The 25,045-nt window shown below is 40.8% G+C and overlaps 2 protein-coding genes across 3 annotated transcripts in view; one reads left to right on the top strand and one right to left on the bottom strand.

Moving 5' to 3' along the window:
* Positions 1-17,424, bottom strand: part of SEPTIN7 (septin 7) — a gene marked incomplete at its 5' end in the record, with an annotated part of 57,948 nt that extends 40,524 nt beyond the window's left edge. The window contains 2 exon segments of the mRNA XM_084896903.1: position 17,364; positions 17,366-17,424. Coding sequence (XP_084753029.1) covers position 17,364; positions 17,366-17,424 — 60 coding nt within the window.
* MATCAP2 (microtubule associated tyrosine carboxypeptidase 2) overlaps positions 1-25,045 on the top strand; it is a 270,425-nt gene that overhangs the window by 167,316 nt on the left and 78,064 nt on the right. The window lies entirely within an intron of this gene.

Raw genomic sequence — 25,045 nt, 5'->3', positions numbered from 1 at the left:
TCAAGTTTTCACATGATCCTGCTGCCTCTATTATCAGGGAAATCAGATTTATCCTGGTTTTAAATTACAATTCAGTTTTATAACTTTTATGTTTTCTGATGACCTCAATATAATAGTTTCACGAGTAATTCAAAGAAACTTATTTCTAAATTGGTGTAGTGAATAAGTCTGATTTTTAACTTACCCATTGGTGAGAAAAACTGTCCATAGTTCAGGCCATCTGAGTAGAGTCTTAGTTAATTTTATTTAGAGGTAGGTCTTATTCATCATTAAAATATAATTGCAAAAATATTCCTAAGAGGTACTCATTTCTCTTAAAAGTTTTTGTAACATTTAAATTCTCATTTAAAAACCTCATATGAGATTAAAGCATTAACTTAACACATTTGGATTTAACAACAGTCTGCATTCCTCACTAGTATCACATATGTAGTTTAATATTCTATCCATAACCTTTTACTGTTTTTTTAATTCTAATTAAAAAGTTAAAAACTATTTTTTAAGCCAAATGTTGAGACAAAAAAGCCAATTAAATTGAAAACCTAATTTTAAATGTAATTATAATACTGATCAGATATACTATTTTAAAATAAAATATCTGAGCCGGGATTGGTTTTGCTCAGTGGATAGAGCGTTGGCCTGCAGACTGAAAGGTCCCAGATTCGATTCCGGTTGAGGGCATGTACCTTGGTTGCGGGCACATCCCCAGTAGGGGGTGTGCAAGAGGCAGCTGATAGATGGTTCTCTCTCATTGATGTTTCTAACTCTCTATCCTTCTCTCTTCCTCTCTGTGAAAAATCAATAGAATATATTTTAAAAAAAAATCTGAGAGCCTACAATGTGTAGGGCTAAAATTAAGGCTTCCTTGGCTTATATTTCATCCAACTATAAGTTAATTTAGACTGAAAAAAGTCTCTGTATAAATTATCAAGTATACTCACAGCTACTTTGTAAAGAACACATTTCCATCATTCCAGTGTTCCAAATTCCAACAGAACAGATCCACAAAGGAACAGTAAATGAAGAATTCCAAGAATTGTACATGATACATATAGTCCAAACAGGAGAGGAATCCAATGGAACATAGCAAAAGATAGGAAAAAAATAAAGTTAGCTACATGTAATTCAACAAATCAGAGGTAAATTACAAATAAATTAAAGGCATACTTTTTTTTTTTTTTTTTTTTTTTTTTAAGGGATACAAGGCCCAGTGAATTTAGTTCATTTTCAGCAGTTCTCTTGATGAAATATAAAACAAAAAGCCGAAACCGGTTTGGCTCAGCAGTAGAGCGTCAGTCTGCGGACTGAAAGGTCCAGGGTTCGATTCCGGTCGAGGGCATGTACCTTGGTTGCGGGCATATCCCCGGTGGGGGGTGTGCAGGAGGCAGCTGGTCGATGTTTCTCTCTCATCGACGTTTCTAGCTCTCTATCTCTCTCCCTTCCTCTCTGTAAAAAATCAGTAAAATATATTTTTAAAAAAAGAAATATAAAACAAAAGAAATATAAAACAAAAAACCTCCTACCTTTTAAATGCCCTGTACCTGAAGTGTTATGAGAAACTAGAGGCCCTTTGCAGGAAGATTCCTTCAAGAATAGGGCCCGAGCGAAGCAGAGAAGGGAGCAAACCCTGCCAAGGCAGACTTCCCTCCCCCCACTGCTGCTGCCCCACGCTTTCCCTCCCGCTGCTGCCCCATTTTCTGCTTTCCCTCCCTCTTCCTTCTACCTTTGTCTTCAATCTTCGCTCTGTGCCTGCGTATGCAAACTAACCACCATCTTTGTTGGGTTAATTTGCATACTTACTCTGATTGGCTGATGGGCATAACGGAGTGATGGCCAATTTGCACGTTTCTCTTTTATTAGTGTGGATGGTGGGAAAGGTGTCAAGCATAAAGTTTCAGGAAGGTATACAGGAGCCAAGTTTAAATCCCAATAAGAAAAACATGTTAATTTTGCTTTGTCAGTCACTGAATTAAGATAGCCCAGATCAGATAAAGAAAAAATGTTTTAGGTAAAATATTTACATGGTACTGTATTTCAGGTTTTATTAATTACCTAAACTAAAATTCAGAATTGGAAGAAATACAGGCTCATGGATAGATACATGAAAGGGAAGGAAAAGACGGAAAGCAGAAACAAATGGAAAAATGAAGTAAATGTGAGCTGTGAAACTGAAAGACAATTAAGCACAAAGAAAACAGACTGCTCTTGAACAAAATGTCTGTGAAAAGTGTGCATTTTTTATTCAATACTGTCATGAATCTGTGAGTTACATTACAACTTGAAACAATGATGATAATATGCTAACTCTTCACGGCAAGGCCCACCCTGACCACCTTTTCTAACATTATAATCCCACTCATCACCTCAGAACTTTGCTGCTTTATGATTTTCTCCTTAGCCCTAGCCACCATCTAACATACATTGTACTCATCTTGTTTATTGCCATCTCTGCCCCAACCCACCTCCAACTAGATTGCAAGCTCCATCAAGGTAGAGATTAATCAATTATATAAATTGTGGCATCAAAAACAACAACAAAAAAACACCAAAAACTAACAAACAAAAAAACCCACACGGCCATCTGGGAGAGTTCAGGAAGTTTCAGAGGAAGTATTATATATAGGTTGCATATCAAGAAACCCACCAGACAAAAAGCATAACAAAACTGCCTCAAAGTCTGCCCCCTGTGTCTTATTCCTTGCTTTATTCTCATCTCCCAGAACTGTCTTTGGCATATAGTATAATTTGAGGACTAAAGTAAAAAAAGATAAGTATTCTAGGCTAAGTGGCAGCCCTAAAAGTGGGATGAACTTTTACTCCCAGGAACCAAAAGAAGGTACATGAACTGTAATGATGAGAAATAGTGGACCTGGGGATAAGTGATAGAAAATGAGGTCAGGGAGGGAGTCAGGGGTCAGGTCATGTGGGATCAGACAAAAGAAATATGGATGCTATTTTAGGTATGATGGGAAGCCACTGGAGGGTTTCACACAGGCGATGACCTGACCTGATTTGTGTTTTAAAGATAGCTCTCACTGCTTAGAGAAGGAGTGAAAATAAACTAGTAAGGAGCCTACTGCAACAGTCCAAGAAAGAAAGGATACACTAACTTTAGATGGTGTAGATTAAGATCAGAAGGATTCAGAATGTCTTGAAGGTAGAACTGTCAGGACATTGCTAATGGACTGTATTTGACTGGTGAAGGAAAAAGAGACCAAAGAAAACTCCTAGGCCTTTAGCTTGAACAATTCCATGGCTAGTGATATTTCTTAGGGAAAGAGGCAACAATAGAGAAGGAAAAGGTTGGAAAAGTCAGAGCCAAAGTTGCCCCCCAAAAAAGAGAAAAAAACAAAAAAAACAAAAAAAACTTTGAACATGCTCAGTTTGAGGTGTCTATTACATATTCAAGGAGAGCTGTCCAGCAAGCAATTAAGTTCCAGGGTTAGTTGGTGCTGCAAACATAGATTTTGGAATAATAAGCATATAATTAGTATTATGGAAGGACTGAAAAGAGCAACTTGTTTTAGAAACTGCTGAGTATACTTTTCAGTAACAACAAAACTGATCATGGGGTGTTGTAATAAACTGAAAGTCCAACAAAATCGGAATTTGAGGAAAATTAAGATATATTCCTAGTACAATCTACGTAAAAATCTTCAACTCCTCCCATCTTTACAAAATAAAAAGTTCAGCGCAAATTACCTTAACATGACCAGAATTCTCTCTCTCTCCCCTTGGTAACTACAATTAAAAAAAAAAAAAAAATCAGGCTACAAATATCAAAGGTTTATATCAATAACTTTAAATATCAAAGATAAACATTTGGTCTTTCCTATATAACTGCAAGTCTAATCTGTACCCCTTTAGGTCTTAAAACATAGGTATATTGTATATTGTTTTACACACTGACAAAAATAATACATTTCTTTCTCTTAAAATGTAAGTTAATTCTAAATATAAATAAATAGTACACCACAAAAGAGATATTAATTCATAAACTTACTTATCTATTATTCAGTGTATTAACAAAAGCCTTACATCATATACACAGATACAAGTGTCTAGCACTTGCTTAATTAAACTCCTACTATCTCTTACATACAAGGAAAGCATTTAAAAACTTAATCACTTAAATGTTTTAAATATTTTAAATATAACTGGTATAAAAATACCTAGGTTCTAGATTTACTGTTTCAAAAGCATTAAGATGTTACAACATTATATAGGCATGTCCTAAATGTTGGTTTTGATGTCCCTTCCAATATTTTTAAAGGTTCATGTATCAGTTTGAATGCCCCCTGCTCCTCCTCCTTTACTGAGATGAGTTCCTGTTTTCACTAACCAAAGGAAAGCAAAAGGACTTTTGCTTTTTTTTTTATTTTTTATTTTTTAATAAAAAGGTGGGGGGACAGCACTGTTTTTTTTTTATTTTTTATTTTTTAATAAAAAGGTGGGGGGACAGCACTGTTTTTTTTTTTATATATATATTTTTAATTGATTTTTCACAGAGAGGAAGGGAGAGAAATAGAGAGCTAGAAACGTTGATGAGAGAGAAACATCAACCAGCTGCCTCTTGCACACCCCCTACCGGGGATATGCCCGCAACCAATGTACATGCCCCTGACCGGAATCGAACCCGGGACCCTTCAGTCCGCAGACCGACGCTCTACCACTGAGCCAAACCGGCTTCGGCAGCACTGTTTGTTTTATAAGGGCAGTGAACACCCCTAACCAGGAGAGTGGCACAGGAAGCTTCTTCCCAGGAACTAAACTCACCACTTCAACATTAAGCTGCCATAGCTTTGAACTATGTCTGTTACCAAATCTATTTCATCTCAATTTATTTTGTGCATCTGTAACTAAGGTATTGGGGGGAGGAGAGGAAAAGATCTAAGGGTGTTACACTTAGTGTAAAACCGGACATAAGTATATTTGGTATGACGGGTTATTTTTGGGGTCTGGAAACACTAAAAATATTTTCTATATAAATAATGGTAATTGCTTCTTTGCTTTACATTTCAGTTTATAAAAGGTTTCACAGGAATACTCCACTTTCATATAGTGAAGGAAACCTGTACTAGCTGGCACAGTATTTATTAGGCACCTTTAAACATTTTCTTGTGTACATACTAAACATTAAAATAATATAGAATGGAATGGCATTAAGAAACTGGCAGAATAAAGATCTCAGAAAATTCTCTCCATTGAAAGAAATGAAAAACTGGCGCAATTATCAAAATCAACTTCTCCAGAACCCTGGAAATTAACAAAAGACTTGCAACAATCCAAAGAGTGCTTATTCAATAAAAAGGACTGAATCTCAGCAAAAACAGCAGCCCTTTTTGCATTTTAACTTGCCCATTCTCATCTCCCCTCACCAGCACCACAGTAGCCTTGAAAATCAACAACATGCAATAATGACAAAAATCAGCCATGTTCACAACTGGAGGAGACAGCTTCAAAGCATCATTCCCCAAGAACTATCATTATTTGACATGTCTGGTGGTTCCCCGAAAGATTCCACAAGATAACCAAACCACTAAGGTAATCAGAGACTTCAATGACAACACATATCAAAGAAAACAGACTTTACATAATGAGTTCCCCAAAAGTTAATAAACAACAAACAGCAACAATAAACCCTGTGGAATGGGAGAGAGGAAGTATCTGATCCCAGTTGCCATAATGTATTACTTAAAAGTCCAATACACACACACTACAGGCCTAATGCATGAAATTTGTGCAAGAGTAGGCCTTCCTTTCCCAGCAGCCAGCACTGGCTTCCCTCACAACCTTTGTCTGGAAGGTCGTCCAGGACATCCGGTCTAATTAGCATGTTAAAGCTTTTATTATTACAGATTTACTGATTTCAGAGAGGAAAAGAGAGGTAGCAACATCAATGATAAAGAATCACTGGATTGGCTGCTGCCTGCATGCCCTCTACTGGAGATAGAGCTAACAACCCAGACATGTGCCTTGACTGGAAACTGAACCCATAACCTCCTGGTTCATAGGCAGATGCTCAACCACTGAGCCACACTAGCTGGGCTACTTACTGCTTTTAAGAAAAGTTACAAAAAAAAAAGCTGGAAAGAAAATATATTCAAATGTTAACACTGGTTGTATTTTGCTAAGTGGATCTGGGGTAATTCAATTTTATAATATTTTCTGTTTTCCAAGTTATTATTAAGGAACCTGAAGCATTTCTAGTAAAAAAATAAAAATAAAAAATAAAAAAAATCGGAGGAAGAAAATGAAGTCACGTTCACCACAAATCAGTATGTTGTTTTGTTTTGTTTTGTTTTTAATAGACAAATCAGGTGTTCTTTATTTTCCATTTCTGACAAGTTCATTAGACCAGCAGTAGCCAACCTTTTGGAAGTCATGGACCACCAGTGATAACTGCTGCATTAGACTGCAAAGGAAAAAAGATTCAATTATAATAATAATTCTGACAAGATTTCAAGAAAAATTGTAGGATATAATTCTGACAAGCAAGGTACAGAAAGACTGGAAAGTTATAAAGTAAGATTGATCAATAGCTGGTTAGTTGTATGCCAAATTTAACAGAATTGTACACCACCAGGATCCATCTTAATTAAGTCCAGATAACATCATTCAATACTTTGGATTAAAAAAACATAAAAGGTATGATTGTCAAACTGGGAGATGATAAAAACTGAAAAGGTAACAAAAAGTTTATGACACATTCAGAACCAAATTAAACTTTAACAGAAATATGTGGATCCAAACCATTACCTCCCCCCCCCAAACCAGAATTTGAAAGACAAACTTTCAGTTAAGATCAGAACTATAAACTAAGACTAGAAAAGTAAGAAGGTGAAAGGACAGTTTTCAGCCATTCAATTAACAAGTTGCTCTAATTACCACCACAACAACAAAAAAGTGAAGAAGTTAAACCAATAGCAGCATGAAAGGAAAAAGCAGGAACACCTTAGCAGATGCTATGCTCCATAAGTCAATAGCTACCCTCAAAGGTAATTTAACTTTAGATCTCATTAATAGACTTATAGCAAATAGAATGAGACAAAAGATAGATGTATTCTGATCCGTAATTTTAAGATCACAAGATATGCAGTTCTTGGTTTCAGCAGGGATATGTACAAAATAAAGTTCACAAGAGAGTAACAATGATGGTTAGAAGCACATAACCCCCTGCCACAAATATTGTTAAAGGAAATGGAAAGTCCAAATCTCTACAAGACTTAAGACTATCCTATATAATAAAAGGCTAATATGCAAATCAACAGAACGGCAGAACCACCAGTTGCTATGATGTGCACTGACCACCAGGGGGCAGATGCTTAACGCAGGAGCTGTTCCCTAGTGGTCAGTGTGCTCCCACAGAGGGAGCTCTGCTCATCCAGAAGCCGGGCTCATGGCTGGCGAGCATAGCAGCAGCACTCCTGAGCTGCGGCAGCAGGCACAGCAGGCCGGGATGAGTGCAAGCAGCAAGGCGCCTGGCCCCAGTTCTGGCTTCTCTCTGGCCACCTGCAGGTTTAGGTGCGATCCCCGCAGGCCACGTGCATGAATCTGGTAGTATATTTTAAAAAATAAGAAATATGAATACCAGTATCTGTTCTAATTTAGAGCTATGCTCTGGTGAGTAAATTACATAACCTTTCTAAGCTTAAATTGGGATAATGTCATTATGAGGTTATTGGAAGACATAAATATATTTTCATACATATACTTATGTATGAAATATTTATCACTTCACAAAGAGTAAGTACAATGTGCAACTATTAAGGTCTCTATTCTTTACAGATAAGAGATTCCCAATCCTAGCTGTAATGAGAAGTATTTAAGGAGCTTTATAAAAAAGTTACCTGGACCTAGCCTCGAAACAGAGAACAATCTTTTCCTGGTTCGTAGGTTGACACTCAACCACTGAGCCATGCAGGCTAGACAACAAGTAGAATCTTGCTGACAGGGCCAAGAAAACAGTATTTTTAATAAGAATCTTTAAAAGCCTACATTATAAATTAAAAATAATATTTAAAGTTCTATAATTGGCCAATTATAATAGCAGTATTTGAGGTACAATAATCTTACAAACACTTATTGAATGAAGTGGGAAGAGACTGGAAGCAATGAGATCAATGAGGAAACTACTAAATAGGAAAGAGTCCTTTGTTCATGTTGGTTAGATTCTAATTTGTTAAATGGAATCCATTAGTGAGTAACTATATGCAGAACACTCACCTTTCAATAAAAAAGAAAAATCATTGGAATCTTTCAGACCTACCCAGTAACACCTAACAGATTTAAATAAAAGTTTCCATCAAGCATAAACTGCTCTCTTATTCCCTTATTCCAGGCCAGTACATTTATCTCATATAACATGGTATATTTGCAAGTTTATGGTATTACTTCTTCATTTCCTCTTTGTTGATCAAATACTTAACTTTCATAAAGATAGGGTTTGCAACTTTCATTTATTTTTTTAAATATATTTTATTGATTTTGTACAGAGAGGAAGGGAGAGAGATAGTTAGAAACATCGACGAGAGAGAGTCATCGATCAGCTGCCTCTTGCACACCCCCTACTGGGGATGTGCCTGCAACCAAGGTACATGCCCTTGACCGGAATTGAACCCGGGACCTTTTAGTCCCCAAGCCGACGCTCTATCCACTGAGCCAAACCGATCTCGGCTGGGTTTGCAACTTTTAAACAAGTCTAAAATAGCTCCAAAATTTCAAACAAAACAAAAAAAAACACAGGTCCTGGCTGGGTTTGATCAGTGGTTAAAGCATCCGCCTATGCATAAAAGGGTCTCAGATTCAATTCAAGGTCAAGGGTGGTCACGCATGTGGGAGGCAACCAATCAATGTGTCTTTTTCACATGGCTGTTTCTTTTTCTCTCTCTCTCTCTACCCCTCATCCCTTCCTTCCACTTTATAGAAATCAATGGAAAAAGTATCCTCCAATGAGGATTAAAAGAAAACAAAGGAACTATCTACACTAATTTTTTTAAATATGCAAATTGTACATCTGCAACACCCACCAGCCAATCAGCAGTGGGTATGCAAATTTACCCAACAAAGACGGCAGGTTAATTTCCATAGGCAGGCAAGGAGTGGCCAGGCAGGGAGGAAACACCTGCTATGAGGGGGAGGACAGGGGGTGGAGAGAGGTACAGGAGTGGGGCTCCATCCAGGAGCAAGGACTGCATGCTCCTGGGCGGCCGGGAGCAGTCAGGGGAAGGAAGGCCTATTCTTGCATGAATCTTTGTGTAACGGGCCTCTCATATCTATATAATTATCTTTCTAATAGCACAGCACCATGGTCAAACACAAACTTAACTACTTTTGGTGTGTCTGCTTGCCAGCCAAATGATTCTAGTTTTACCTTTTTGGCTCATGGCTGAATGAACCCTCCTCTCATAATGTAACTCCTAGTTATTCTGTATTAGACCAACTTTTATATTCTATTATAAAATCCCAAACAGAACTGACTATAGTTCTATCTAGGATCACTAGTTTCATCCTTTCTGCCAAGTTCTCAAGTCTCCAAACTTGAGCTAGAGATAAGTTAACCACTAGATTCACCCTTCCCAACAAGAAAACTAAAAGACAAGTTCTTAGCTGTGTAGCTCAGTTGGTTAGTCAAGGTTGCAGGTTCAATTCCTGGTCAGGGCACATATAAGAATCAACCAATGAATTCATAAATAAGTGGAACTATATGCATAATCCATGGTCACAGACAATAGGGTGCTGAAGGCCTGGGACGGGGTGAGGGAGGTTGGAAGGGGTCCACGGGTGGGGGTGGGTGGGGAGAGGGGAACATATGTAATACTTTCAACATTGAATAATTTTTTAAGAGATGATAAAAATAAGTGAAACAAACTATTTTTCTCTCATGATAAATCAATAAATATTCTATATAATAAAAGCATAATATGCTAGTCAACTGCTCAACCAGTTGCTATGACATGCACTGACCAAGAGCAGACGCTCCCACAGGTAGGTTTGCTTGTTGCTAGGGTTTGGCTCGATTAGGACTGGGCGAGAGAGCTGGACATGCTCTGGAGCCCTCCTGTGGTCCCTTCCTGGCTGGCTGCCCCCAATGACCCTGATTTGAGGGACCCCACATGTGCATGAATTTGTGCACTGAACCTCTAGTAAAAAATAAAAGACTACAATTTGTCCTCTAAGCATTATGTACTAGTATGGTCTTTGAAGATTATAGGCTACATATTTTGGTTTTTGAGGTTCTTTTCTATTTGCATATTATTTTATACCTCATAAAATATTAATCACATCTACTTTATTTTATTTTCACCCAGCATATCAACTACACAGAATACAAATGGAAAATAGAAATGGAAATCTAATTCTTAACAGGTAGCAGACCTTCAATACAGAAATGAACCACTAAATAAAAGCTGACAAGGAAAACAAAGATTTGTAACAGCAAACTGGATAGTTACAAACTCCAGGGACAGAAGAAGATAAATATACCCATAGGACGGAAAAAAAATGAAAAGCAATGTACATATAGTTAAAAAAGCAAAAATGACTATCATATTGCATTATTTAATAGTTCCATATTATATGTCACAGCATAAAACAAAATATTCCTGATGATGATTTAAGAAGTTCAGAATATTCTACTGAAAATATGGAACTAATCAGTTTATATATAATAAATCTTTCTCCAGTAATATAAGAAACAGAAATTAAAACAAATTTAATGTACTAAACTAGGAAAATAACTAGGGAGGGCAGAAGAGGTTTGCTTAAGGATACTCTTTCTTTTTTTCTTTTTCTTTAAAAAAAAATATATTTTATTGATTTTTTACAGAGAGGAAGAGATATAGAGAGCCAGAAACATCGATGAGAAAGAGTCATTGATCAGCTGCCTCCTGCACGCTCCCCACCGGGGATGTGCCCGCAACCAAGGTAGATGCCCTTGACCAGAATTGAACCCGGGAACCCTTCAGTCCACAGGCTGATGCTCTATCTACTGAGCCAAACCGGTTTCGGCAAGGATACTACTCTTTAAAACAATTGCCAAAAACGGTTTGGCTCAGTGAATAGAGCGTCAGCCTGTGGATTGAAGGGTCCCAGGGTTCGATTCTGGTCAAGGGCATCTACCTTGGTTGCGGGCACATCCCCGGTGGGGGGCGTGCAGGAGGCAGCTGATCAATGACTCTCATCGATGTTTCTAACTATCTCTCTCCCTTCCTCTCTGTAAAAAATCAATAAAATCTATTTAAATAAAATAAAATAATACTTAAAATTGTAAAATACTGAATAAAAAATGACTAGGCAAATTAGGATATCAACACTGGAACACCATGTATATATTTAATATATATGTTTAATTCATATAAGTTAATATACCAAAACCCACATTAAATATTAAGTGAATAGTACCTTGGTTTTGCATAAAATGTAAGAGTTTACAGAGTATTTTTACAAATACTACCACATAATATGTAATTCATGCCAGAGGTTATCAATTCTGATGGTTCATCATAATTAACTAAAATACTGAATATGCACATTTTTGAACCCCCACCTCAGACCTCGTGAATTAATGAGCCTCCAAGTATTAAGCATATTAGAAGTGTTTCCAATGCCTGACCAAGGTTAAGAACCACTAACCACTAATATACCTCTAATTACAACCATGAAAAAATTTTAAGTAATTAAAAAAGAACACAAATTAACTTTTAGTGATCGAAATAACAATGTTTTTTATTCCTTCTGGTTTAAATTAATCATAAAAGGAAATTATATATATATATATATATATATATATATATATATGTGTGTGTGTGTGTGTGTGTGTGTGTGTGTGTGTGTGTATGTGTATATATATCCCTAGAGAGGGACTATATATATATATATATATATACATATCCCTCTCTAGTCTCATAACCCACACCACTATGATTTCACAGCTTAGAATAAGTATCCTTTCTCCTCTGCCTAATAACTTGTACCTAACTTTAATATTCATCTTTTCCATTTTGGAAAAGGTATCCTACTACTACTCCCACTGTATACATACCTTTAAATCATATCACAAATGATTTAGTAAGTAAATATTAAAGTGAAAAAACAGTCCTTGAGTTTAAAAAACTTACAATGGAGACAAAAAAGTAGTTAATTGCCAGTCTAATACCTTTTTTAAAGCTAAGATCTAAGCGCTTGTTATATGTCAGATTAAGAACTTGCCATGTATTATAATATTTCATTTAATTTTCCAATAACTTTGGAGTCCTACTTTTTTTTTTTTTTTTTTTTTTTTTACATGGAAGGAAACAAGAAAAAGTTCTGTTATCTTCCCAAGATTCAGTTGAGTTTTAGGGACGTGAATCTAGGCCTAACTCCAAAACCTACGCTTTTAATCAATCAGCATGCCTTCTATTTCTGTCACAGCATTTAACTCACTTTCCCCGGTGCCTGACACACAGCAGGCACAAGATACAAATTTGTTAAATGAATGAACGTGAGTGTTAAAGTCCTAAGCAAGTTACAATATTATCAGTGCTACTGCTTTAATTAATAGTGTCTTGGGTCAAAGAGTTCCAAAACTCTGCAAAACTAACACATGTGAAAAGATTATCTCCCAAGTTATTAATCGTGTCATAGCTTATGATAGCAAAATATCCTATGTGATAAAAGTGTAGTATGCAAATTGTCCCTCGACTGAGAGTTGTCTGGGAGTTTGATCAGGGGACGGGGTCAGCCCAGGGAAGGGAGGGAGTACCCGGCTGGCAGCCAACAGCTGCTAGGGGCCCTACCAGTATGGCCTCCAGTTGAGAATAAATATCTATCAGAAGGGGACATGTTAAACAAATCACAGCCTATCCATATATAATTATACGTACCACTTAACAATGGGGTATATTCTAAGACAGGGGTCCTCAAACTTTTTAAAGTGGGGGCCAGATCACGGTCCCTCAGAGAACTGGAGGGCCGGACTATATGAACTACTAATTCCTACTGTAACACCTCGGCTGCGCTCACTGCCCAAAAAACCTGGCGGGCCGGATCAGACTCCTCTGCGGGCTGCATGTGGCCCGCGGGCCGTAGTTTGAAGACCCCTGTTCTAAGAAATGAGGTAAGCTATTCTGTCGTGCACTCCCACGAACCTAGATGACATATAGCCTACTACACACCTGGATTACCTATGCTTTAGGTTATACACCTGTACAGCATGTTACTGTATTGAATACTGTAGGTGATTTCAACACAATAGTATTTGTGTATCTAAACATAAAAAGGTACAGTAAAAATACAATGTTAAAGATTAAAAATGGTACACCTATATAGGGCACTTATATAAGGGGCCCTGATTGACCCTCCTGTGTGAGGTTCATCAATTATACCTTGTAAATACTGACCTAATATAATGTTGTATGTTCAATAATTACTGATCATGTCTCACGAAAGTCCACTAATCCCATATAATAAATAGATGATATGCAAATTGACCATCATGCCCTCACAAGATAGCTGCCTACGACCAAGCCAGCAGGGGGTTTACTGAGGAATGATCAAACAACTGAACAAGCAGGCTGCGTGGGGGGTGACCAGGTTGGCAGAGAGGGGGTAGTTAAGGGCGATCAGGCCAGCGGAGGAGGGAGAGGAGGTAATTAGGAACAACCAGGCAGACAGGCGAGTGATTAGGAGTCAGTGTTCCAGGATTGTGAGAGGGATGTCCAACTGCTGGTTTAGGACTGGGCCTAAACTGGCAGTTGGACATCCCCCGAGGGGTCCCAGATTAGAGAGGGTGCAGGCTAGCTGAGGGGACCCCCATCCCCATGCATTGATTTCATGCACCAGGCCTCTACAGACACAAAAGCTACCTAGATGATTCTGATTCCCAAGTTTGAAAATACCAAGTATTAAGTGGTAGGAGTTCTAGGAGGAAGAACTATTGACTAGATCAGTAGTTCTCAATTTTCCGATGGTCTTAGGCTCTACAGCAGCAGTTCTCAATCTGCAGGGTCTCCTAAAACCATCAGAAAACACAGATACTAGCATTACGATTCATTAACAGTAGCAAAATTACAGTTATGAAGTAGCAACAAAAATAATTTTATGGTTGAGGGTCACCACAACATGAGAAACTCTATTAAAGGGTCGTGCATTAGGAAGGTTGAGAACCACTGGTCTAGATGGTTAAGAAAGACTTCTTGCTTCTCATTTCCTACAATGCTGAATGGCTATCACCCAGCTCAATCTGGCTTTGAGATGAACTCCTCTCAAGCAGTAGCCTCAGATCTCTCTATCTACACTAGCTATACAGAGTACAGAATAAATGAATTTATGTAAAAGCCACATTGACTTAATACCATTTAAGTTTTTCCTCCTCACACCAAGACCTCCAACCTCTTGCACACACTGCACATCCAAAGTATATATTACCCAAAGAGTTTTTACAAATTTTTACCATAATTCTTAATAAAAAAAGAAATATTCCCAAATACTTATAAAACAGAATTTAATTCTCCCCAAATTTATAGTAAGCACAATATACTGCTATTTTCTATTTCTTTCCTAACTTTTTTTCCATCTATTTTCAGAGAGAGTGGAAGAGAGAGGAAAAGACAGAAAGAAATACCGATATGAGAGAAACACATCAATTGGTTACCTCCTGCAGGAGCCCCGCCCAGGGCCGGGAGGAGCCTGCAACAGAGATACATGCCCTTCACTGGAATCAAACCTGGGACCCTTCAGTGATGCTCTATCCACGGAGCCAAACTCGATATGGCTCTCTCCTACTTTTTAAAAAGCATTAGGAGAAATCCACAAAATTGATTTCAAGACCAACTAATAGGTCTCAACTTGCAGTCTGCAGAACACCGCTGTAGAGACCAACAGTCTACATTTAGCAGAATGCTCTCATCTGGCAGGCTTAACCTATAATCACGCTACCTTAAAATTCTACTCTGCAAAACACATTTTTTCTACATCACTTTCATTGTATAATTAATCTCAAATCATTTACAATTCAAATTTAGTAAACATGTGTCCTAAAATTTACTAAAATGCTTAACGTTAAAATAAAAGGTTTCAATCTCTCATCAAAATTGAACATGGATTAGCTCAAAATGTGAAACATGGTTCTCGACTGGTAATTTAGTAGGTAACAATATTCTATTGGCAAAACCCAGAGTAGAGTATACATATTGTGACTATGTATACCACTGAATTACAAGAAGTCTGAAACCAAAGTGCTCTACCACTGTCTTCACTGACTGGTCCTGTCATCTGACCACCCCCATGCGTGAGACCTTGAAAACCACAGATCTAGCTCTTCCTCCTCCCCAAGCTTTTTTTTTGGGGGGGTGGGGGGTGGGGGGAGTGGAAGATATCATCTGTGTTGTTGTCAACCTTCTGCAATTTCTTTAAGGTCTGTCAGGATCCAACCTTATCTCAAACTAGCTCAGAAGTTCTGGCATGGACTTATTTAAGATTATTTCTATGGGAAAAATCCATAAATCTAAGCAACCAATTGTATAACAAACTTCTGAAACATAATCTATTGATAACACTACCTTTCATGGAGTTACTACTGAATACCTTATCTGCAAAAGAAAACCAGAAACCAAAGAAAGTCTTAACTAAATTACAAACATATATATATTCTTTTTGTAAATTAAAATCTACTTGACAAACACAAAATGAAGTTCTTTATAATCAGTTATGAATTTCAGTTCTGTAAACCTAACAGCACAGGTGACATTTTTAATAACTTTACTGAGAGAGGCTGGCTTCTCAATAAAAAGGAGGGAAAATAAAAAGAGAACCAGGCTCCGCGGTGTTGTCCCACCACAGACTGACGAGACGGGACCAGATACACCCTCTCTGCAGCCTGCACATTTATTTCATAGCTCCGCTCACCCCGCTCCTCTGCCCCACCCACTGAACAGCTGGGTGGGAGAGACCGTTTCCTGCCCGCCTCCTCTGCCCTTTCCCTGGCTATTTGGAGGAACAAGGGATCCAGGCAGCAGCGGCTAGCTTTGTAACCGTTTATATCCTTCCGTGTATCAGGGTTCCATCAATTTCATGTCATCGCCCTCTGTACATGTAATGCCTAAAATGTTTCCTCCTCAACTTGCTCATATGCTGGGAGGAGGGTTTGGGGTGGGGATGGGTGCTGACCACATTCACCACCCGCATGTATGTAAATGTGTAAGACAAGTACCATGCCTTTGGATCTATAGCCTGCCTGCTCATTTGGATTTCTCAAGGGCACCCGGTAACGCTTCCCTTTTACCAAAATAAGAGCCAAAAGAAACCTTCAAGTTGAACTCTAACCGTCAACTCGCAACAGTGTTGTTTCGGTCACTAAGCGAGCACCTGGATGTCACACCAGTGACTTCCTCGCGCGGTGAAAACCGCGGCGTGAAGCCCAGCGGAGGGAGGGGAGGAAATGTGTTAGAACCATCTCCGCCGCTGGCGGCCCACCGCGCACACACCCCGTCTGCCATGGAGCTCGGCAGTGGAAAATGTGAATGAAATGGCCTTGCTCCTTTTCCAAAGCGCGGGGGGAGGAGAGGAAACGAGGGGGCTTCTCACAGGGAGTGACGGAGAAGGCTCAAACACTTTGGAAAACGAACCCCCTTCACCATGGCCAGGCAGGGGTCTCCCCGGTCCCCGAGACCCTTCCCACCCGGTCCCACTCCTCGGGAGGGCGCCCTTCCCTGGCGTCCTTTCTCTTTTTTTCTTCTTACAAATGAAGCCCAAAAGCAGGCTCCTGATTCTCGGTCCTCAAGCCTCGCCCGCCAACCCCGGCCTTCGGGGCCGCGCCCGGGGGAAGGAAGCCCGAGCGGGGACGGGGGCCGCGCTGCTGCCGCCGCCGCGCCGCCTTCTTCCCGCAGCCGCAGCCCAGCGCATCCTTCCTCCTCCTCCTCCCGCGCCCGCCGGGCCGGCCCACGCCGCCCGCCGCCGGGCCGGGCCGCTCCCACGAGGGCAGCTCCCGCGGGGCTGCGGCCGGCCGCCCGGGGAAGCCGGGGCCGCGGAAGCCAGCGGGCCGGGCACAGACGACCCCCTCAGGCTGCTCCCGGCCGCGGCGCCGGAGGCCGCGGCTCCGTCTCCCCGCTCCCGGGCCCGCCCGCCGCGGCAACAGGAAATGCCGCCGCCTCGGCGCCCCTCGCCTTCAATTCAAACTGTCACCGCCGCCGCCTCCCCTCCCCCCGGGCCCGCCGCCGCCGCCGCGCCCGGGGCCCGACGTCGCCCCCACCCCACCTCCTCTCGCCGCCGCCCCCGCCCCCGCCTGGCCTCAGGGCGTTCCCCCTGCCCGGTCCGCGGCCGCTGCGGCCCCGCCGCGTCCCGAGCCGCCGACCCGCGCCGGGCGGCCCGGAGCTGAGACTCACCCATGGTGCTGCTGTTGACGCTCCTCTCCTCAGCAGCAGCGGATCTCGCACTGACCGACATCCCCTCCCCCTCCGCGACCAGCCCGGGAGCGGCGCAGCCCGCGATTCTCCAAGGCCGCCTACGCCAGTTCCGCGGCGCAGCCGCCCGGCGTCGCTGCCCCACTTGCGCAGCTCGCAGCGCCCGGACTCCGCCTCCGGCTCGCGTCCGCCCGCCCTCCCCCGCTCCCGCCCCCGCCCGCTCAGGAGAGGCTTCCGGGCTGCGCGGAGGCCGCTCGGATCTCGCGAGATTTCCCCTTTCCTGCCTCGCCGCCCTGCTCCATGGTGGGCATGACTTCATGGGCGTCCGCGCTCGTTTGCCGCTCGGGTGCGGCCGCCATGTTTAAATTGGCGGGGTTGGGCACTTCCAGGGCCACGGGCAGTCAGGCCTCAGCTAGCTTCTTCAGGACTGCCTCTAAGGTTAAACTCTCCCGTTCGTCGGCGCAAAGCCTGCAGGAAAGTGTGAGGGAAAGGCCGGTGGGGCGCGAGGGTGGGGTTGCCCTCACTAAACATGGCCGCCGCGAGGGCCGCCCCGCGCGATCTGACGTCAGAGCTAGGGAGGTGGGCGCCGCCCGGTTGGCCTCAGCGCCTCCTTACGGAGTTGGCGTAAGGCGGAGAGGCGCCACCGGGAGAGGCCCGGCTGGGGAGCGGCGCTCGGGCGGGGGCCGCGTCTGCGCCAGGGCTCCGGGCTACTGACCTGGCGGCGTTGTGAGTGGAGGGGAGAGACGCTCGGAGGCCGGCGTCTGTGCCCCGGCCATCGCCGCCTCCTCAGCTTCCTGACTCGGGGTAGAAAGTGAGATGAGGCCCTGGGTTCCCCCACGTTCCCCCGGCGCTGTCACTGCGGGGGCCTGGCACAGCCCAGAGGTCGGCTGCGCGGCTGCCCCCGCGGACCCTCCACGTCAGGCTCCCCGTGCCCGGGGCCGGCCTCGTGGAGCGCACACGCTAGTGGAGAGAATGAATGGGCGCACGTGAGACCGCGGGGTGACCGTGGACGCGGCATCGAGGGCTGAAATGGTGCGGCCCACGGAGCGGCTGTGTCCCTGGGCCCCTGGAGCCGCCGCCAAACGCTTTCCAGGGAGAGCTTCACCATCCACCGGCTTCTGTGCCCTTCTTGAAAACGAATGGCTTGTATAATTCATGCACACATATGTGTTATCTTTCCTAATAAGCTGCATGCTAGGACTTAAATAGGAATAAATAAATATAAATGTATACAGATATAACGTATATATATTCATGAGCCGGCATGAGGACGTTTATAGCGGCATTGCTTATATTAAGTGAAACAATTTAAATGTCCACTGTGGGAGAATAAGATGTGTCAGTTACATTTGTTGGACAAATGGACATAAGCGTAATGCTAAAAGTGCATTAATGAGCCAAAGGTACTCGTGTTGATTTCAATAGGATCCATTAACATAATATTCAGAGGGAAGGAATCAGGTTGCAGAAAGACGTGTGTGGTATACAATAAAAAAAAGTTTAAAAACCAAAATCACATAAGGAAATAATTGACACCAAATTCAGAATCGTGATGACTCACAGAGAGGACAAGAAGGGAATGTAATAGAGAGGATTCACTTGCATCTATGATGTTTTATTTTGTACCAAAAATAATCTGCAGAGAAAGTGGCAAAACCTTAGAGCCTGGTGGAGGGTACACGGGGTGTTAAATTGTAATTCTTTTCTATACTGTTCTGTATACTTGAAATGTTTCCGATTTCTTTTTAAAATAAAGGACACTTTTTGTATCTTGGTATGTTTCTTCATTTGCCCCCTCATTTCTTCTCTGCAGAAAGAACCCTTCAGAGAGGAATGCCAACAACCTCCTGTCTCTATCTTCATCAGCCTCCTGCACCCAGCCCACCCTGTCCGCCATCGAAGTGCATCAGGTATCTACCCCATCTGAGGCACAGATTTCTGCATGTTCTCTGTATTTTATCTGCTCATGCCTGTCCTCTGGATTCTGTTTCCTCCTGTCCACCCAAGAACTTCATTCAATGGATTATTTATTCCATGTGTCTGGGTTCTGCCCCTACCACTGCAATGAGATTCTGAACAAAGTCATTAATAACCTATTTGTTCAATTCAGTGGACCTTCTTTTTTATTGTACTTGACCTCTTGGCAGCATTTGATACTGGTGGTCAAGGCCTGCTGCATGTACAGCCCTGATTTGTGAAACTACACTCCCCTAGTTTTCCTCTGGCTTCTTTGTATCACAGTATTCTAACTTGCAGGGTGCCCATCTTTTGCTTGTACATGCCCATGCCCATGTACCTCAGAGCTGTGTTCCAGATTATTCCTATCTCGCCTTTTATACTCTCCTTCGATGATCTCATTCATGCCATGGATTCAGTGACTATGCTAATGACTCCTAAATAAAAATTTCTAGTTCGCTTTTCTTACTACAGATCTGCATACCTGACTGCCTTCAAGATATATATCCCCAAGTTCCAAGATATCTCAAAACAATGTATCCCAAATTAAATACTCATTTTACTTGTTGTCTTTGTTCTCAATCTCTAAATGGTATCATCATCAAGACCGTTGCCTCAGCCAGAAATATGGGTTTTATACACAGCCCCTCCCTCTCACCATTGACAGCCATCGGCAATGCTTCCTTCTCAGATATGTCTAAACTCTTCATTTCTCTCTATCTCCTCTTCTCCTGTCCTAGTTAGGCCAACATCTCCGGCCTCACCTCTCTGCAATGGCCTTTCTGCCCGGTTTTATCTCAACTCATTCTTCACATTGTACCCAGAGTGACCCTCCTAAACTTTATGTATGTACCTAAAGTCTTCAGACTTTCCCTTAGGAAACTTACGTGTAGCATACTCTTATTTCTGGCCATCCTGCCATGCCTGCCATGCCTTGCTCTCTCTAGAAACTCTAGCAAGCCTTGTTGCTCCTCTTCCCCCCCCCCCCCCCCCCCAGCCCCTTTAGCCTGGGACACTTCACTCTCTTTTTACACTTACATTCCTTACCTGGCTTTCTCCTTTAAGTCTCAGCTCAGCCATCATTTTCTCTGAGAGCCTTCCTTGATCTCCCAAGATTGAGCAAGGTACCCTCTTACCACCCCCACTCCCTTAGTATCTTGTATTTATTGCTATGGTAGCACAGTTTTTTGTATATGTGTTTCTTTCGTGGGAGTCTAAGCTACTTAAGAGCAGGGACTCTTGTCTTATTCAGCTGTGGGTCCCCAGCACCTAGCACAGGGTCTGATATTCGTTATTTCATTCAGCAAATATTTCTGGAGCCATAACTGGGTCCTAGGCACCAGCACAGTGGATAATGTGTGGAATGGGAAACCCTTGAAGGAGGTCTCTGAGAAGCAAGGGGATCCATGAAATCAAAATTATTTCAATACCAAGACTATTTTTAAACCTTTTTGATTCTCATTCTATCATGAGCATATAGTAGAGTTTTCCAGAGACTACATGAAGTGTGACAAGTGCAACAGATGGAATGTAGAAACATATAAATAATTTCAGCTAATATTAACCCAAACATTAAAAGGATTTGCAAAAATGTAAAACAATACCACTCTTCAAACTAATTTTTTGTTTTGTTTTGGAAGGTATGGTTAGTTTTCATAAAAAATGTATTATTTATATTAACATATAATGGATTTGTTGTCATTTTTATTGAATAAATATTTTTAAATTCCCTCACTTTTAATTTCTAATAAGTATCGATAGATATACTCCACATATACAAAAATTCTTTGGGGTCCTCAATAATATATAAGAATGTAAAAGGCTCCTGAGCCCAGATGCTTGAGAATGGCTGCACTGGCACGTCTTGCATATGTGTCCAATGTAGATGTGCTAGATGATTAATGGATGTCAGTTTGCCAAGATGCTGGCACATGGGTGCTTAATGTTTCTTAATCAAACCTTCCCCAGAATATCTGAATAGTAAAAATACCCTTAATATCTGAATATGCATAAGTGAAAATGTTTTGTAGATGAATATGCTTTGTAAACTATGGCATGTCATACAGATACTATTGTTTTAGAAATTTTCTGTGACAAATATGGACTAACATTTTAGCTTTGATAGTAGAACCAGAATTACTTATTATAATCTGTAAGTGACATTAAGATGAGAATTTTTATAGCCAGCTATGTTTTATCAATCTAATTTAATCCATATAACAATTTTATGAAATAGATACTACTCTCAGTTTTTTTAATGAGCAAATCAATGTTCAGAGGAGTGAAGTGATTTATTCAAGGCCTCCAAATTTATAAGAACCTGAGACAAGATTCAGAGACCTCATGATTTTCCAATACATAAGACCTCAGTTGAAGAGATTCATTTCTCTGCTGACCTGAATCCTGTCCTCATTTGCTAGATATCTGGTCTGGTGAAAGGGTAAGAATGTTTTACAGTTTTCAAGTGCTTTTACCTTTAGTGCAAGCAGAAGGACATGTGGATGGTTTCATGTCTATATGGAGGTTTTCTTTGAGGACCAACTCACAACTGACAATATAAATGAGATGGCACTTCTCATAGAACAAGTCTGTCCTGTTTTCTACAATGACAGAGCTTAGCAGACAAAGTCAGGTTGTGTGGTGGGGGTGGAGCTTGAGATTTCAGAGGTTTATTTTATGAAGTGGGTTAGGTAATCTGCAATATTTCCCTGTTAACACTAATACCTAAATATCCAAAAAGCCCTCAAGTGCTTTCTGTTTGTTCCTCCTTTGAAGAGCAGTAGGGGAGGACTGAGAAACAATGTTGAAAATGAGCCATTAACTAATTTTTTTTCTTGTAAATTAAAAATATATAATTTACTCAAAAGCCAAAACTATTTTCATATGAATGAATATTGGAGTATATTTTATTCACATCAAATTTGGAATATGAAACCTCATAATTCAAGATATCCCTCAAGAGAAATATTCTACCATCCACAAAATCTCTTTTAAAATACAAATACATGGAATCTAGCAGAGTATGGTTTAAATATTGTACTTTTGTACTTAACTTTTAAGGAATAGTGCATTCCAGTATTAAATTCACAATTAAACAATATAGTGATTAGAAAAAGTTCTGTTGAGATAAAAGAATGTAGACTATTAGACAGTGTTAATGTTCTGCAAATAAAAGAAAATAGGTATCGATGTGCCTTTTTATAGATTAAGAATCTCTACAGTACAGGAAGTCGATTGACATTTGCAAGGTTATATGACTAATGAATAAAAGTTAGAAAAATAAAGCCTACTTCCTCTTCCTTTGTAAAGATTAAACTTTACCCCTCAGAGGAAGAGAAGCCAAAGACATAGCAGTGATAACAAACAAAAGACAAGAAAACTAGAGAACCATGCAACTTGAAGACCAGAGATTTAACCAAACAGCAAAATAGCTGTTTAAATAACAAATAACTCACATTCTTAATTCTTTACCTTAGAAGGAGGGCTTTTTTTCTTTTTCCCACCAGCCAAGGAAAGAGTGGGGGAGAAAGCAGAGCAGAAATAGGATGTTTGGATCCTGACTGCACAGAGAGGCCTGATTTATCTCAACTTATCACTGAAGGCTCAAGGAATTTTCAAATTCCAGGGCTGCCCTGGACACTTAGTTCTTATGCAGATGAAAGCCCCACTTCCTTCTGAGGACCCCGTGTTTCTGGTAATAGACTACTAGCAGCCCAGTGGCTTCTGGGACTGAAGGCAGAGAGAAAGCCATTTACCTTGAGGTTTTCTTGCCAATCAGCACCTTGTTGTAGAGCTGTCCAAATCTGATTACACAATAAAAATACCGCTGAGCACAATACCGGAGAAAAATCCAAAGTACATAAAAAGAAAATCTATTATAAGTGGAAACGGCCATTGTTGCCAACTCCCTTTGGCATTTTCTACCACTGAATCATAAACTGACTGAAATAGGAAATGGGGACACATGATTCTATGGGAAACAAGCTGCCTTCAGCAACCAGAGTTAATATATTGACTTTGGCAATGACTGCATGCCTCCTGCTGTATGAGAGGCCAGTGAAAGTGAACTGAACTGAACTTAAGGACTTTAATGTCAATGGCATGCCCTAGGTTAGAGCAAGACTGTCCTTTTAGTATGCAGTTGGAGCCTACCCGCTCCAAATCGCTCTTCCTAGCAGACCCCTGAGTGAGCGACTGTTTCCTGAAGGCTCACCTCAGAGAACCTCACATCCAGGAAAGCAGGAAATTCAGAGAGGAAGCAAATGCCTGTGCCACACGAATGTGCTTTAGGTGAAGCAATTGCATTGGATCACCAAGGAGACTGGACAAACGCTTAGTAATAGTGAAAATAGTGTGTTATTACTCCCTTCCTCTGTGAGGATCCTCGCAACTTAGAGTCTCTTACACTGTTTCTCTAGTCATTTGGCATTGATTGGATCCTATTCCAGTTACATAGTGAAGCATCTGATAAAAAAGAAAAGGGCAAATAATAGTGATGTTAATTGTTACCCACAAGGTGACCATTTCGTGGAAGGAATCTTGATTGAGATATATTTATGGTTTTTAGTTGATTTTTTCCCCTCCTTTGTTTTGCTTCCAGAAATTTGGTAGTAAATTATAACAGCCTGCCATCAACCACTATAAACAGATAAATGATTTTATGAAACCAATATAATGGCCATCCCTATCATCCCAAATGGTAGAAATACAGCATTAAACACTAATGTTGAGCTGTAGCTATTTCCCCCTGGAGTTTTATTTCAAAAGGCTACATTTGTGCCCTACTAGAATCTACTATTTTAAGATTTGGAAGAGACTTTATAACTCTAAACAGCTACCTACCAAATTCAAAATCTTTCTCAAATATTTTTTTATGTGATATACAATGCCACAATGCCAACTATTAAAAGTATAAATGTTACATTTGCATTTGAATGAAGTAGATGTATTGTAGATGATGTTATATTACTTTAGAGCCCTGTAGTTCCCATATGGCATGGGTGTAACTCCACTTTTTACAACTTATGACACACAAGTGAGCAAACTGTCCCCAAATCCTTATTTCTCATAAAAATCTTCATTTAATTGTTTATTTCAGAATGTTTTTGGTTTGAGCTAAATGCCAGTGACATTGAGATGCTGTCAGTGAGCACTAGACAATTACAGTGTTTTCTCTTGTAAAATGTAGCTGCTTTTGCAAATTTCTGAGCAAATAGATCATGAATTACCTTTACTCTGATACTGCAGACCTTGAAGGAAGACTAAATCTTAGCTATCTTCTCATCTTGTTCAAACCTAACATAATGCCTTGCACGTAGTAGTCACCAAAGTAGTTTTTGGAAATAATTGTGTATACTTTGAGGGTTCATTGGTAGCTTAGGAAATTAGAGTAGAAAAATCAACACCAAAAAAAAGGGCAGTAGGAAAAAAAAAGTGGAACTTGAGTATTGCAAATAGGAAGAGATTATTATCTTCATATTTGCTCCTTAATTTAATCCCAACGTCTCTTACACACACATACATCTGAACACATTGAGGAAAAAAGTCAGGGAAAAAACCTATACAATTTCCCCCCACATTTCAAAAGACAGAGGTTTCTTTGTTTCTTTAGCATCACCTTGAGACTTTTTTGTGTTTGTTTGGGGGATAGGAGAGAAGTTGGCATTGCTTAGTCAGTCACATGGTATCATTGGAAAGTTTGGGGGAAG

The sequence above is a fragment of the Pipistrellus hanaki genome (genome assembly GCF_964339955.1).
Source record: "Pipistrellus hanaki genome assembly, chromosome: 10".
Lineage (NCBI taxonomy): Eukaryota > Metazoa > Chordata > Mammalia > Chiroptera > Vespertilionidae > Pipistrellus > Pipistrellus hanaki.
The sequence above is the reverse complement of the archived record's forward strand: the minus strand, read 5'-3'. Positions and strand labels throughout refer to the sequence as shown.